Source organism: Hemitrygon akajei, chromosome 17 (assembly GCF_048418815.1).
Source record: "Hemitrygon akajei chromosome 17, sHemAka1.3, whole genome shotgun sequence".
Classification (NCBI taxonomy): Eukaryota; Metazoa; Chordata; class Chondrichthyes; order Myliobatiformes; family Dasyatidae; genus Hemitrygon; species Hemitrygon akajei.
The window spans coordinates 20,033,261-20,048,664 of NC_133140.1; the positions used below are offsets into that span (position 1 = coordinate 20,033,261).

General features: G+C 42.3%; 1 protein-coding gene across 3 annotated transcripts in view; it reads right to left on the reverse strand.

Annotated features, from left to right (window-relative positions):
* phaf1 (phagosome assembly factor 1) overlaps window positions 1-15,404 on the reverse strand; it is a 120,530-nt gene that overhangs the window by 40,582 nt on the left and 64,544 nt on the right. For 2 of the 3 annotated variants that reach the window (XM_073069765.1, XM_073069764.1), the window contains exons 4-5: window positions 13,618-13,661; window positions 2,450-2,529 (exon numbers count right to left, since the gene is read on the reverse strand). In XM_073069765.1, coding sequence (XP_072925866.1) covers window positions 2,450-2,529; window positions 13,618-13,661 — 124 coding nt within the window. Of the gene's footprint in view, window positions 1-2,449; window positions 2,530-3,352; window positions 3,594-13,617; window positions 13,662-15,404 lie in introns of those variants that run through there. The other variant, XM_073069766.1, reaches the window with a different exon arrangement.

Sequence of the window (15,404 nt, forward strand, 5' to 3'; positions counted from 1 at the left end):
CAGGTGGGTACCTCTGAATCCGAACCGAGAGGTTACAGATATCGGAGAACACTCCAGCCAGTTGATCTACACGGGTCTTCAGTGCTCGGCCAGGTACCCCTTCTGGGCCAGATACTTTATGTAGGTTCACTTTCCTGAAGGATGCTCTCACGTCAGCCTCAGAGACTGAAATCACAGGATCACTGAGGACTGTGAGAGTTTGTGAGGACGCCTCCATGTTTTGACAGTCTAAGTGAGCATAAAATGCATTGAGCTCACCTGTGTGTGAAGCCCTGTTGTCGCCTATGCCACTTGGTTTTACTTTGCAGGAGGTGATAGCATCCAAACCCTGTCACAGCTGTGGAGCATCCTTCTGTGATTCAAGTTTGGTCCGGAATTGCCACTTTGCACGAGGTGGCTTTCTGGAGATCGTACCTGTACTTCTTGTATTTTACTTTGCTACCAGACCTGAAAGCCACTGATCAGGCCCTCAGCAGACTGAGGATCTCACCACTCATCCAGGGCTTCTGGTTAGGGAAGACTCTGAATGACATTGTGGAAAGGCACTTGTCTACAACTGTTTTTTATAAGGTCCGTGACAACCGTGGTACATTCATTCAGATCCTCTGATGAGTCCTTGAACACAGCCCGGTCCACTGACTCGAAGCAGTTCTGTAGCCACTCCTCCCACGATCACCTCTTTGTCATCTTTATCCTGAGAGCCTTGCTCTTTAGCCTCTGCCTGTATGCACGTAGAAGGACAGGCAAGTGATCAGATTTCCCCAAATGCTGTCTAGGCATGGAATGGCAGGCGTTCCTTACCACAGTATAGTAGATTCAATGTGTTGGGACCGCTGGTGCTGCAGATGATATGTTGATGATAACTGGGCAGAGATTTCTCCAAACAAGCCTGACTGAAATCCCTGACGATGATGTGAAAGGTATCAGGGTAGGCTGTTTCTTGTCTGTTGATGGCAGCACTCAATACCTCGAGTCCCTGCTTAACACTGGCCTTTGCCGATATGTAAACTGCAGTCAGGATCACAGAAAGAACTCTCTTGATAAGTGGGACAGTCGGGACTTAATCATTAAAGGTTCCCGGTCATGGGAACAAGAGTGCGGCAAGACTGCTGTGTTTGAGCACCACAAAGACTTTATCATGAAACACAGACCCCACCTTTTGCCTTCTCCAAAACAGCAGGCCAGTCAATCCTGTGTACCAAGAAGCTCTCAGATCTCACCAATGTATCCAGTGTGTCCAGAGTGAGCCATGTCTCCATGAAACAGGGAACACAGCAATTCCACATTTCCCTCCGATACAGCAATCTTGCCCTTAGGTCCTCAGTCTTGTTCTCCGGCGACTGTACATTTGTTAACAAGATGCTGGGTGGAGGAAGTTCCATGCCTCTTCGTTTTAGCCTGGCTTGGAGCCCACCCCTCCTCCCTCTCTTTTGGCAGTGGTGATGTACTTTTATCCGTTTAAATCTTGCCTGAAAGTTAAGTCCGCCAAATCCTTCAGAAGATTGTGAAATCACTAGTTCGTTAAGACAGTTCAAAAGTATGCTGCTTATACGGAAATTACAGGCTGCAGATTGCAGTGAGCACAGTTCAAAAGAATTATATTTATAAGTTTTGTAAGCTGCCCACATGTTGCCAAGGTCCACCAGTGCCATCTGAGTAAACCCAAGCAGTCAAAAGGAGAACGTGCTAACTCCTTGTGGATGCAACCTGGGAGTCAGGGCAGAATTTGGCACTGGAGCTATGAGAAAGCAGCTGGACAGGCTGCACCACACTGATAACAGATTCAATATTCAAAGCTGACGCTGTTGCACAACCCTAAAATGGAAGCATTTAAAGTCCCTGTCACTTTCACCACTGCACCAGAGTAATTCAGGTACAAATTTGTAACTACAATTGTAGGAGCAATATACGACAGAATCATCACTCCTTCCAAAGTGGAGTCTTGCTCTTTGGTCAAGTGCTCCCCTGGTTAGAACAGAGCGGTACAGCACAGAGACAGGCTCTTCAGCCCAATATAATGCCAGATTAAGCTAAATCCCTCTGCCTGCCCATCATCTATATCCGTGGCATATTCATCCAAAAGCCTCTATCATATCAACTTCTACCACTAAGCCTGGACACCCGTTCCCAGTACCTATCACTTGCCACATAAAAAGTTTGACTCACACAATTCCTTTTAAATATTCTTGTCTCAGCTTAAATGCATGTCCTCCAACACTTGACATTTTTACCCTGGGAGAAAGATTTTGACTATCCTCACAATCATCATTTTATAAACTCTCCTCAGCCTCTGACACTCCAGAAAAAACAACCCACATTTTCCCAACCTCTCCTTGTATGTCATGCCCTCTAGTCCAGGTAGCATCCTGGCAAATCTCTTTGATACCCTTTCCAAAGCTTCACTGGTCACTTCATCAGGCACGTACATATTTTAACACACATCTCTTACCTCCAGGATGAGTTGCTCCAAATGACTGGTCAATCTGCTCTATGGTTGGAGCTATAGCCTGAGAGTTGAAGTGCACACCACTGCAAAACAACAAAGATCAGACATGTTCATTATAGAATGGGCTTGGTACAGAATGTAGAGTCTTAGTCAATAAGGTACAACAGATTATATCCACTGGAGAGGGTGCTTCCCCACACCTCTCCAGCCCTCAAAGCTCACTCTGGGCCTTAATTTAGTGCATTACCCACAGTCACACAGAAGCAAAGCTAAGACATTTCTTTTTGTAGCTCACTGGCAAAGAGCTGACAATAAGATTATGTTCTACTGCACTCCTTTCTACAAGAAACAGCCCACCACCGAACCATTCTCTTATTGACTCACTTTCAAGGACTTTTCATCTCATGTTCTTGATATTCATTCCTTATTTATGTTTTATTATTATTATTTTCTTTTGTATTTGCACATTTGTTGTCTTTTGCACATGTTTGTCCATTCTGTTGGGTGCAGTTTTTCACTGATTCTGTGTTACTGTGTATGCCCATAAGAAAATGAACCTCAGAGCTGTATATGGTGACATACATGTGTTACAATCCAGCAACAACGAATATATAATTGAGACAGGTTTTATATAACAATTAAAGCTTTTATTAAACACTGCTAAAAAAACCCCAAAAGTATAACTTAACCGGAAATGGACTGCTACACGGCAGCTCAAACAGTTCTTAAAACAAGAAATGCGAACTCAGTTCTTTAAAGTAGTAGATGAAAAAGTCCAAATGATTTACACAGTTAGGAGAGACTTTCCTCGAAGTAATAAATTCTCTTATGTGACGTTACTGCTGATCCCAGCCGAAGTATGCCTTGCCCGAAAGATTTACGATGAAACGTTTTAAAGGCACTGACCTTTCCTTGGCGAAACCTTGCATCCACCTCCTTCTGCTCTTTTAGCAATGCAGGAGCTATCTTGGATTGCAGGTTACTAATTCCTTCCAAAAGAGGATCAAATAAAGTTGAAACTGTTTCACTGCCGACAACACCAACTTTCCTCGATCCTTCAGCTTCCCAAACTTCGATAATTCTTCACTCTCCGACTGGACTTTAACTGGCAGCAATTTTCAGAACTGCCGGCACAACGATTCTTACAGTAGAAATTAAAACTCCACTTTTAAAACGAAACTGCGTCATAAACTCAATTATGCAGAACGGAGTCACTGACGAATTAAATCACAAACTGACCTGCGTCACAGGGAGGGGTTCTCCTTTTATATCCTGTTGAAAAAACCATCACATGACCTCTCGCTGGCAGGAAAATTACATCACTCCGCCATCACAAGACCATTACATCATGCCCAGCAGCCTCAATTACATCATGATCATGTGACAGTCACAGGATACCTATGGGATATGTAACACGTGTACTTTGAAAATAAATTTCCTTTGAACTCTGAATTTCTAAATTCTTTCTACATGTTTCCCAATTGCTCATAATAATAACTGCTCATCACCATTCTTCATGTTATAGGAACAGCCCAATGGAGAAAAGACTAACCTTACAGTTGTCAGAATATATTGCAGTTTCAGCTAATGGTGCACAAAATACAGACTGCAGGACCCACCCTGGGGAAACTTAGCACTGCCTCATTCACATTGGCCTGGAACTACCAATCATGATCTCAAAGCAAAATCAAGCTGTAATTAGCAGAAAGATGCACTGGAGCAGTGAAATGGGCCTCAATGGAAATAAAGTGGTAGCTTTATGAAGGAGTAAAATTTGCTATTATATGTGACTTTGCTAAGGATCGTCTTTTCTGTGATATAAAGTGTTTTGGATGAATCTTTGTTCCCCATGTGATCTGCTGTAGCAAGTCAAAAACAATTCCTAATTTTTAAAAGCAATAGCAAAGCTATTCATTTTCTATAGTGAAATATGATGCCAGTGCCTTGTTATTAAGTCTGCCTTTTAATAACAACTTATTGCATCATGTTGGTGAAATTGCCTTGCAAAAATTATCTGAAGGCAGCTGAAAGGTGTGTGGAGCTTGGAGCAGAAACTGCTGTTTTTAATTTCAATGAAACCTTCTTGAAATCCAGTTTCAATGTAAATGCAGAGGCTGGGCTGAGACATTGTGAGTCTAACTTTAACTAGAATTGGAAAATTTATAAGGGAGAAACAGATGGGCTGGAGACTAAAGCAAAAGTACTAACAGGTTATAAAATTTTTAGAAGCACAACTCGTGGAATCACTCCCACACAAGAATTTACTGAAGTTGAGAACTGTAATTTTACTTTGAAGTATAATGAGATGTCTAGCTATGTGTTGTGGCATTTGAACTTATGGCTTGCATTACCAGACAACAATGGACTGTTCTATTCTAGGAACCATTTAACTCAGTCAGCCAACTGCATGCTGTATAGTTTGCTCTTAGTTCATGCAGTTAATGCTCCAAGGCTACATCACAGAACTAAACTTCGCATGCTCCAATTCTTCGATTTACAAATATGAAAAATATTTATTGGTGTGCTTCCAGATTGTTGTTGACAGAGAAGAGATGTTTATATCACATATTCTGGAATTTTAGGTTACGGCCAACACAAGTTCTGCTGTACTATGCACCTTTCCATTGACCCCACAGACGTTAAGTTACATTTCTGCTAAGCAAAATAGGTCCAATCTATGACATATAACCATGAAATATCAGTGATATCTGCAATTTTGTTTAATAAAGTGCAATTTTTTATTTTACCATTACAAATCTGGATATAGGCTTCTACTGGGATATTTCCAAGTTACTCAAAGGCTTTGAACTATGGGTGAGAATGGAACTTAGTATTAAACATTAGAATTACTAAGCCACAAGAATATAGATTTAGGATTGCAGGGTTTCCGGTGACGTCATTGTCGAGAATGGCAGTTTAAGTCACTAGCTCCTCCGGAAAAACACGTATTAAGCCCCGTTAACCCATCAAATATAGAATTTTTCAAAAAATAGTTGAACTGAAAAGAGGGGCAAGAATGGGGAAAAAGAATGGAAATAAAAAAAGCGACACTGCGGAGCCTGCGGCCGAGAGGAGTGCAGCGAGCGGCTCTCCGACCCGACCGCGTGCTAGCGAGGCGGCTGCCGGGCCTTGTTCAGATGAAGCGGCGAATATAATTGAAATTCTGAAAGAGATAACAGAGTTCCAGAAAGATATAAAGCAGCAGCTACATGATATTAAGTCAGAGCTTGCCAACGTCAATCAAAAAATAGCGGTGGTAGAGACTCAAATTTAGCAGGCGGAAGATCGTGTTCAAAATGTGAAACGGATACTGAGTAAGACAATAAAAATATTAAATCACCAAGAAGGTAAACTGCTTGACCTGGAGGGAAGATCACGGCGGAAAAATATCAGAATATACAACGTTCCCGAAGGAGCAGAGGGCTCGTCTATGACGGAGTTTGTCAGAAAGTTGCTGTGGGACACGCTGGAGCTTCCCTTGACTATGGAGCTGGAAATTAAGAGAATGCATGGTGCGCTAGTCCCAAAACCTACCCAAGATAAGCCACGCTCAATAATAATAAAATTCCTTCGGTACAGTACCAAGGCGGAGATTCTACGAAGGGCCTGGGGTAAGAGGAGGGTGTTTTTAGATGATAAATTAATATATTTCGACCAAGATTACCCCCCCAGCAGTCCTGCAGAAACGTTAAGCATACTCTGAAGTAACGTGAGTACTAAAGCAAGAAAGAATTAGATTTCAAACTCCGTACCGTGCTAAACTTCGGGTGTTTTATGGAGACAGGACGCAGTTGTACCAGACAGTGGAAGAGGCGACATGAAGGCCAGAGGGTTGCCCGTCAGCATGATCAAACCGAGGGAAAGCCTGGAACAGGAATTATCCCGCTCCACTTGGGAAATAGTGTGAGAATCGAGAAGGCAGGAGACGGGAGGAGGCCGAGAGAAGTATATCAGGAAGAAACCGGGAGTTTCCCAAAGACAATCCTCACCCCCTTCAGAAGAGCCATAAGGTTTGGCTAATTTTAAAAATGTTGAGAAGCTAAACGGAAGCAAAAGTAGACAGTGATATACCTATCTTGAGAAATACTTATTATAATGTGGATTTTATATACTTAGTTGTTATTCTTTATTCGCTCACTTACTCCTTTTTCCCCACCAAAATGAGAATATATATAAATGTGTGCATATATGTGTATGTAATATATGTGTGTGTGTATGTGTGTATATATACACACACACACACATATATATATATGTATGTAGCGGTGTGCTACACGCAGCGCTGAAATAACGACACGGAGTCGGTGAGCTGCAGTTGCAAAAAAGGTTTATTCAAACTTCGCGGCCTCGCTTTAAAGCCTTCCTGTTCCCGCCCTCCCCGGGCGGGAATGCTGTCGGCGCGTATTCACAGTCCCGTCCCGCGTGTGGGCTTTTCCCCTTGCTGGTAAAGCAGGCTTGGCGTCCTCTTTGAGACCGGCCTCAATGCCGGCGCGCGTGAGCCGGTTCGAGTGCGCTGGGAAGTGGGTCGCCACATAACCCCCCCCCCCCAGAACTGGCGATACACCCCCCAATGTCCACAGTCTGGGTCGGACTCTGTTTGGGAGGTCTGCCTCTGCACCGCGGTGCCTGAATCTCGACCGGCTGCGCCAAGTTCACATGGGCTGGTTTGAGTCGGTCCACTGTGAAAACCTCCTCTTTCACCCCAATGTCCAGCATGAATGTGGACACATTGTTTCTGATCACCGCAAATGGGCCCCTCGTAGGGCCACTGTAGCGGTGCCCGATGTCCGCCCCGTCGTACAAAAACAAACCACATCATCAAGTTCACCGATGACACGACAGTGGTGGGTCTCATCAGCAAGAACAATGAGTCGGCTTACAGAGAGGAGGTGCAGGGCTAACAGACTGGTGCAAAACCAACAACCTGTCTCTGAATGTGAACAAAACAAAAGAGATGGTTGAGCAGCTGCATCACTGTCTGGTTCGGAAATTGCACCATCTCGGATCACAAGACCCTGCAGTGGACAGTGAGGTCAGCTGAGATCATCGGGGTCTCTCTTCCCACTATTACAAACATTTACACTACACACTACATCCGCAAAACAAACAGCATTATGAAGGACCCCACACACCCCTCATACAAACACTTCCCCCTCCTGCCATCTGGGGAAAAGGCACTGAAGCATTTGGGCTCTTAAGACCAGACTATGTAACAGTTTCTTCCCCCAAGCCATCAGACTCCTCAATACCCAGAGCCTGGACTGACATCAACTTACTGCCCTCTACTGTGCCTATTGTCTTGTTTATTATTTATTGTAATGCCTGCACTGTTTTGTGCACTTTATGCAGTCCTTGGTAGGTCTGCATTCTAGTGTAGTTTTTTTTTCTGTGTTGTTTTTACATAGTTCACTGTAGTTTTTGTACTGTTTCATGTAGCACCATGGTCCTGAAAAATGTTGTCTCGCTTTTACTGCGTACTGTACCAGCAGTTATGGTCGAAATGACAATAAACAGTGACTTGACTTGAGGTGCACCAAGGGATTAGGAAGCCGAATGGTATATTGCCGTTTATTACAAGAAGATTTGAGTACAAGAGTAACAATGTCTTAATGCAATTATTGTTGGGCATTGGTAATATTGTTCCTGGTGTGTTGTGTATGGTTTTCATCTCATATAGCTGTACAGTAGAGAAATAGGCCTTTCTACACCATGCCCAAATTGACACTAATCTCACCTGCCCACATCAGGCCCATATCATTCTATGCCTTGCCTGTCTAAATGTCTCAAATGTGCTGAATGTATCTAATTTCACCACTCCAATTATTAATCACTTCCTTCAACTGGAACCACACACAGCACTCTGAGTGTGTTCTAATCAGTGTTTTGTGAAGTTGCAACACAATGCCCAACTTTTAGATTCTATGCCCTGACCTCCGAAGGCAAGCACATGACATGCCCCCTTCACTACCCTACCTTCCTATGTTGTCACTCTCAGGAAACGATGGACTTGACATTGCCTAGTATCCTATCATTTACTGTGCATATTCAACCTGTTTGACTTCTCAAATATATCATCACACACTTGTCAGGATTAAATTTCAGCTGTCAACACCACCCAACATTCTATCTGATCTATATTCTGCTGTAGCCTGAGGCAATCTTCCTCACTATTCAAAATACCAACAACTTTTGTGTCATACATCTCGCTACATTTACATCCTGGTCTCCAACAAATATCCCGGCAACAATAACTGCCACACAGCAGAGATCACAGATTTCCAATCAGAGAAAAACATCCTTCCACCTTCTGCCTCTCATCTCCAAGTCAATTTTGGATCCAAATAGTTAGGTTACATTGGATCCCATTAGCCTTAACCTTCTGAACCAGACTACCATGAAGTACCTTGTCAGATGTATTTAGGTAAAGTCTTTATAGAAAAGATCCACTGCCTTGCTTCATCAGTCCTCTTTATTACTCTTCAAAAATGAAACTCAATTGAGAGGTCATTTATCCCTGATCAGCTCCCTACCCTTAGAATGTCCTCCAATAATTGCCCTAGCATTGATGCGAAACTCACTGGCTCATTGCTACTGCCCTTTCTAAGTAAAGAAACTACTTCAGCTATCCTCTACCCGAAAGGAATGACCTCAGCTATCCTCTTATAAGGAGAAAATGAGTCAATAAGGCCTGCATTCTCTGGTGTATAAGATGTCATCAAAATTACAAATTCTTAAAGGACTTAATGGGGGGGAGGGTGGTTATGTTTCCTATAGCTGAGCAGTTTGGAACCAGCATTCAGTTTCAGAATAAGGGCTTGTGTGCTTACATTGAGATGAGTGTGAGACAGTCTGTGTATGTCAGAGAGAGAGATTGTGTGTACGTGTCAGAGAGAGACAGAGTAAAGATTTGAAACTCTCTACAATGGATGGATGGTTGGGTAGGCTCAGTCACTGAGTTCATTCAAAACAGATTCATAAGTCCTTGGGTGCAAGGGAATCAAGGGGTATCGGGATAGAGTCCTGAAGCAGGGTCTCCGCCCGAAACATTGACTCTTTATTCCTGATGTCGCCTGACCTGCTGAGCTCCTCCAGTGTTTTGTGTTGATATGAGAATAGAGCAGGAAAAGTGTGTTCAGATGGACAATAATTCTTGAGCCCAAGAAAATAATGCTGCAGACCCTAAAGAGCAAATGGCCTCCTGCTCCAATTTCCAATATTTAATGTAAGGTGAGAACATCAGCAACAATGGTGCCACAGAGGAGGCTGTTTTTGCCACACACAGACATTAAAGGTTGCAGGATCAAGGCAGGTGGGTGCAGTTGAGCTCTGGATGAACAGTGACATAAGGGAAGGGTATAGCAGATCTGAGGGACTGAGTGATGCACCATCAATAACTCTCGGAGACGTGAGTGAAGGTAGGCTTTTATTAGCTGGAAGAAAGCACCGTCAGCAGCAAGAGCCCACCACACAACATCCTGGAGACTGAGGGAGAAGCAGTGCCTCCAATCACCTTTATACCGGGGTCTGTGGGAGGAGCCACAGGAGCAGTCAGCAGGGGGGGGTGTGTCCAGACAGGTATATGTAGTTCACCACACTGAGATCTGCTCCTGTCCTTGGGTTACCCAGGTGGGAAAGGGCAATCTTTGGAGTGGCCAAAGCTCAGTTCAGGGCTGAGTAAAATGTCAAGGTGAGACAGTTCAGTTTGAGACAGTGCACCCAGAATACGATGGAGCTTATAGCAAGATAATGCAACATGTGCCAGAAGATTGTTGCAGCTTGTCCAGGAATGGATGCATGTCAAGGTGTAGTGACTCAACAGTGGATTTGCTTGATTCAGATAATCTAAGATAATCTAAAAAGAAAATGGGTTGATAATAAACTTTGGTGTTTGTTAAGTTTTTACATATGTTACTGAAAATCAGTACCTAGTTCAAGTGTGTACCCTCAGAGGGATTTGGACAATCCATCTGCATCACTCCTCTCCCCACTACTCTCACTGGTACCTGGGACATTCTATCATCTGTGCACCAACCAGACAAGCATATCCCGTTTACCACACGGGCACTGTTTGTCCTTCAATGACCACGGCAGGTCTTTCCCAGCTTATGATTAGCCCCTACAAATGAAACGAGCTCTTGGAAAACCAATGGGGTAGATTTGTTGGCTGCTGGCTACAGGCATCTTTGGATTTGTCACTGTGGGAATGCAATGTGCAGCTGAATTTCTGACTTGCAACCTGTTTGGGTTACAAATAGTTGGCGGAAAACTTTTGTAACCTGGGGAGGACCTGTACAGGACCTTTCAGCCTTTGCAAGTGCTGGACTATTGGATTACTGCACTCCTGTTAATAAAAACACACTTCCATTTCAGTTTTTATTACATATTACGCAGTAGTGTAATTAATTCTTCAGTGAATCCGTTAAGTTAAAGGGGAACATAAAATAGACAAGCCGTCCTGACCCCAGCACTGACTGCTGGTTGTTTTGTTCCGGCTGCGTTCCTGGCACACAGTTCGGTCCTTGCCGGGCTCTGGAGCCACCACTATCTCTGCACATCTTGCTCAGTCTCTGGAGCCCCAGCTCACATCCCAGACCAAAGTGTGAGCCAACTACTAGACCATCAGGATCTGCAAACAACACCAGATCATCAGCTTTACTGCATCTGGTCAAAGACTATGTGTCATTTTCTCTCAGGCATCACACCTATTTATCAGAAATGTTACCTACAGCAAAACTTTGACAGAGATTGGACAACAACCATTAAAGGCTCTTCCTGGCCTTCAGAGGATGAACACAGATGAGAAGGTCTAAGCTAGGTGATCCTGTTAAATTGATTCTTCCAAGATGACCAAAAAGGTTGGTCGATTCTGAATGATTTCCAATCAAAAACAGTTTCCTCAGTGTTCATATCACAGGTGTTAATCATGGCTATTTAAAATTAAATGGCTGTTCATTAATATTTTGAAAAAAGAATTACTTGGATTTCCAGTTAAGGCCATTGTGTTACTTGTTTTCTTTCATTAAATGATTAATGATACCTCATTATTTTCTACATATTTTTTGGAAGTCAGTTTTCTTCCAGTTCTTTCATGGAGTACACTATACGTGACATATCTAGGACTTATATTTGAAATGGCTGGGCAAGAGTCCTATTAACTTTGAGCCCTACAATGTAACTGATGGTGTACAGAGTACAGAAAGCAATGCAATGTGTGTGACAGGTCTGCTTCCATCTTAAAAAACCATAGACCTTTTTCCTCAATCTTCACTGTAGCCAGCAAGAAAGAACGACTCCGTCAAACATCAGATGAGAAGCACCCTCTACATGGTCATACACCCACACCCAGCTGCCTGAAGTCAAGGAAGAGCTTCATGAACAGTGTTGTTCCATTTCATTCCACCCCATCTGAAGCCCGCATCGCTTTGTGGAAAGACCGGCTCGCCAGTCTCAAACAACCCCCAACGATGGAAATTCCACCGGATGAAAGCCTTCCCCCAGGAACTAATTGTAACTGGGCAACCTGGAAATGCCTTAACAGACTTAGGACTGGTGCAGGTCGTTCAAAGGTGTCACTAAGCAAATGGGGATATACAATCAGCCCGACAACTTGTGAATGTGGAACTGAGCCACAAACTATGCAACATCCCCTGCAATGCCCATCACTAGAGGAACCCTGTACTGTTGCAGATATTGCTGAATTCAACAACAAGGCGCAAAAATGCATTCAGTTCTGGCTGGGCCATGTATAGACTGTCTGTGGACACGATAAGAAGAAGACTGGCCTTATACTCAAATACTTTGACAAATCACAACATTATGCAAATACTGTATAAAAAAAGGTAGAAGTTGGCTTTTGAATTATTCTTTAATAATTTGCAACAATTGTTGATAAAATTGTCAAGGAAGTGTATTGCTTATGGTGCTGATGGTTTTCAGCGAGGGCAGCATTTGTTAATGTTAAAATTTCAAATCCAGTGTTGTGATATTTCAGGAATGCAACTCATTCAATCAGATACTCCATGGAGTTCTTCTCAGATGTGTTTATGTGTGAGGTGACAAAGATTGAATCAAAAATCGTTTCTTGATTTCATTAATTCTTGGTAGCCACTTCAGTACAACACTTAGTGAAACTCATAAGAAAATGAATGGCCTACACCCCCACAACATTCACACCAATCAACATGGGCATTACAACGTCCCAGTCTTCAATTATTGAACCTGTGTCTAGGATAATAAATGATTCTCTCAAATTAAGTCTCAAGTTTGGTCGCTCTCAACACTTTGAGCCAATTACATTTCTTTTGAATAAAAACCTCACTTGTTCTTAACAAGAACTGCACCTTACTTGATAGTATCCTTTCTAAAAAAAACTTACTCTTCTAATTTTGAAAGTTCAATAGTATGGGATGGGCCAGACAGCATAGGTTCAAGATCTGTACAACAGTGTATATGTACCACTGTACAGATATGGAGATTGGGACCTGTTTCTTGTGAACAAAAGTTCTAAACTGTGAAATATGATTGTAAAGTATTAGTGATAATTCTGGTAAAGAATTTCAATACAAGGTCAGCTCAGATGCTGATTAAGCTTTGAAACTCCATTCTTGTCTTCCAGATTTTCAAATTTAAAACTTACTTCCCATTTCCTTCCATGCAATTTTTCTTCTAACACCTTTATTTTCCAGAGTAAAATCATTACTTAATTATATTATTTTCTTGGATTTCATCTCTAAAGCAAGAAATCAGTGGGAATATGAACTGTTCATAATGTTCACTAAGACTACAATAATTCAGCAAAGATAACTACAATTTCCCAAACCTCTGGGAATACCACAGCAATCTGACCTATGTGATGAAAGATTAAATCAGGGCCAGACTTTCCTCAGCAAAAAAAAACAAACTGTCAGAGGAACTCAGTGGATTCTGTTGCAGGGTCACGGCCTGAAACACCATCTTCATAGATGCTACTCAATTTACTGAGTTCTTCCAATAGTTTGTTTTTTTTTCTCCAAATTTAGCAACTGTGGTCAGTCATTTCTCTATATTTCACTGAAACTTAAAACCAGCTGGAATATTCAGTACTCCTTGAACAGGCCACTGACCTGCACTTGGGACTCTGACATAATTGCTTGTCTTGACACATACAGAGACAATATAGTAAAACCACTCACCAGTACTTCAATTTAACTTTACTCAAGTCATAAACTTCAATCACCTAAGGAAAGAAGAAGATTGCAAGATCAGTTTGAGCTGCTGACTCGATGAGACAAAAACTTCTTGAGCACCATATACATTCCTAAATTGAAAAATAAAAGTAATGTAGAAAGTTGGTTAGACCTTACTGCATCAATTTAGCATCACAGAGCAATCTTCACTGCTCACCGAGCACAAGGCCTTGACAACGTTTCTAAAGTAATTGCATAACCATCAAAGGATAGAAAACAACCTACATTTTTCTGAAGGGATCTGTGATCCATAGCCTGCAATTTACAAACAAGTTACAAAGCATCCCAAGTGAAGAAACCTTAGTCTGCACAGTTAGGAGAAAGAAGTTTAATAGTTCTTACTGTACATCTGGATCAATAGATGAAAGGAATAGTTAAGATAAATGGCTTGAGATAACTTCCAACCCATATTATGAATGGAAGTTCCTAATAACTACAGTCACTAATACTGTAGACCTCTATAGGGTCTCTGATAATAAATGGGACTTGATTCATATTAGCACATTCTCATCAAAAGGCATGGATTCAAGGTCTGACCAATGTGGTAAAAAAAGTAAAAAAAAATACAGATAACTAGACTCTAGCAGAGTGCAGAGAATACATCATATATTACAGGTGCATTTCTATGAATGAGATTTTAAACCAAGATCCTGTAGATAGGTTATAAAGATCCCATGGCTTTATGATGAAGATTTTTATCCTTCATTTCAAACCTATTATCCTCAGTCAATTTCCAGCAAAAGAATATTTTTATTTAGAGATACAACACGGAATAAGCCTTCAGGCCCAGCAACCCCCAATTTAACCCTAAATTGATCACGGGACAATTTTACAATGACCAATTAACTTACTAACCAGCACGTCTTTGGATTGTGGGAGGAAGCCAGAGCACCTGGAGAAAACCCACACATTCCACAGGGAGGATGCACAAACCCCTTACAGAGGATGCCGGGACTGAACTCCAAAGTCCAACACCCTGGACTGTAACAGCATCACGCTGACCTCTACGCTGTCACGGCAATAATTATGTAGCCATTATCACATTTTAGGCTCCATATCCACGCCAATATTCTGCTTTGGACAATGTTACTTGCTGTGGGAAAAAGTCTGTCCCTCTAAAATGCATTCATCACTGTAGAATACACATGTCCCATTATATGACTAGCAACACACACAAAATGCTGGAGGAACTCAGCAGGCCAGGCAGCACCCATGGAAAAAAGTACAGTCGATGTTTCAGGCCAAGACCCTTCGGCAGGACAGCTCGAAACATCGACTGCACTTTTTTCCACAGATTCTGCCTGGCCTGCATTTTGTGTGTATTGCTCAGATTTCTAGCATCTGCAGATTTTCTCGTTTGTCTTTATATGACTATATGACTTTGTGCTGTATTTTATTTATTGGTTTTGCAGCACCGGCCAAACCTGATTGTATTATCTTGGTGGGCAAAGGCCTATTACTGTTTAATTATTACTGCTGGGCAGAGATTCAGCTAGATGGAGAACAGCAGCTAATGAGACAATGAATAAAGAACTGAGTAAGATATTTATAGACCCTCCTCATGTATATTACTGCTTAATGAGATCTTGCGATCTCACTAGTAAACTCCTGCTAGGAGTACTTGATTGTAGATAGGTAATTTCCTACAGAAATTCTTCCCAGCTAACCTATCCAAGTTCCCAGAAAGTCTGGGAGCTCTCAGCCTCCCTTCTCTCATCACTGCAGCATTCTCC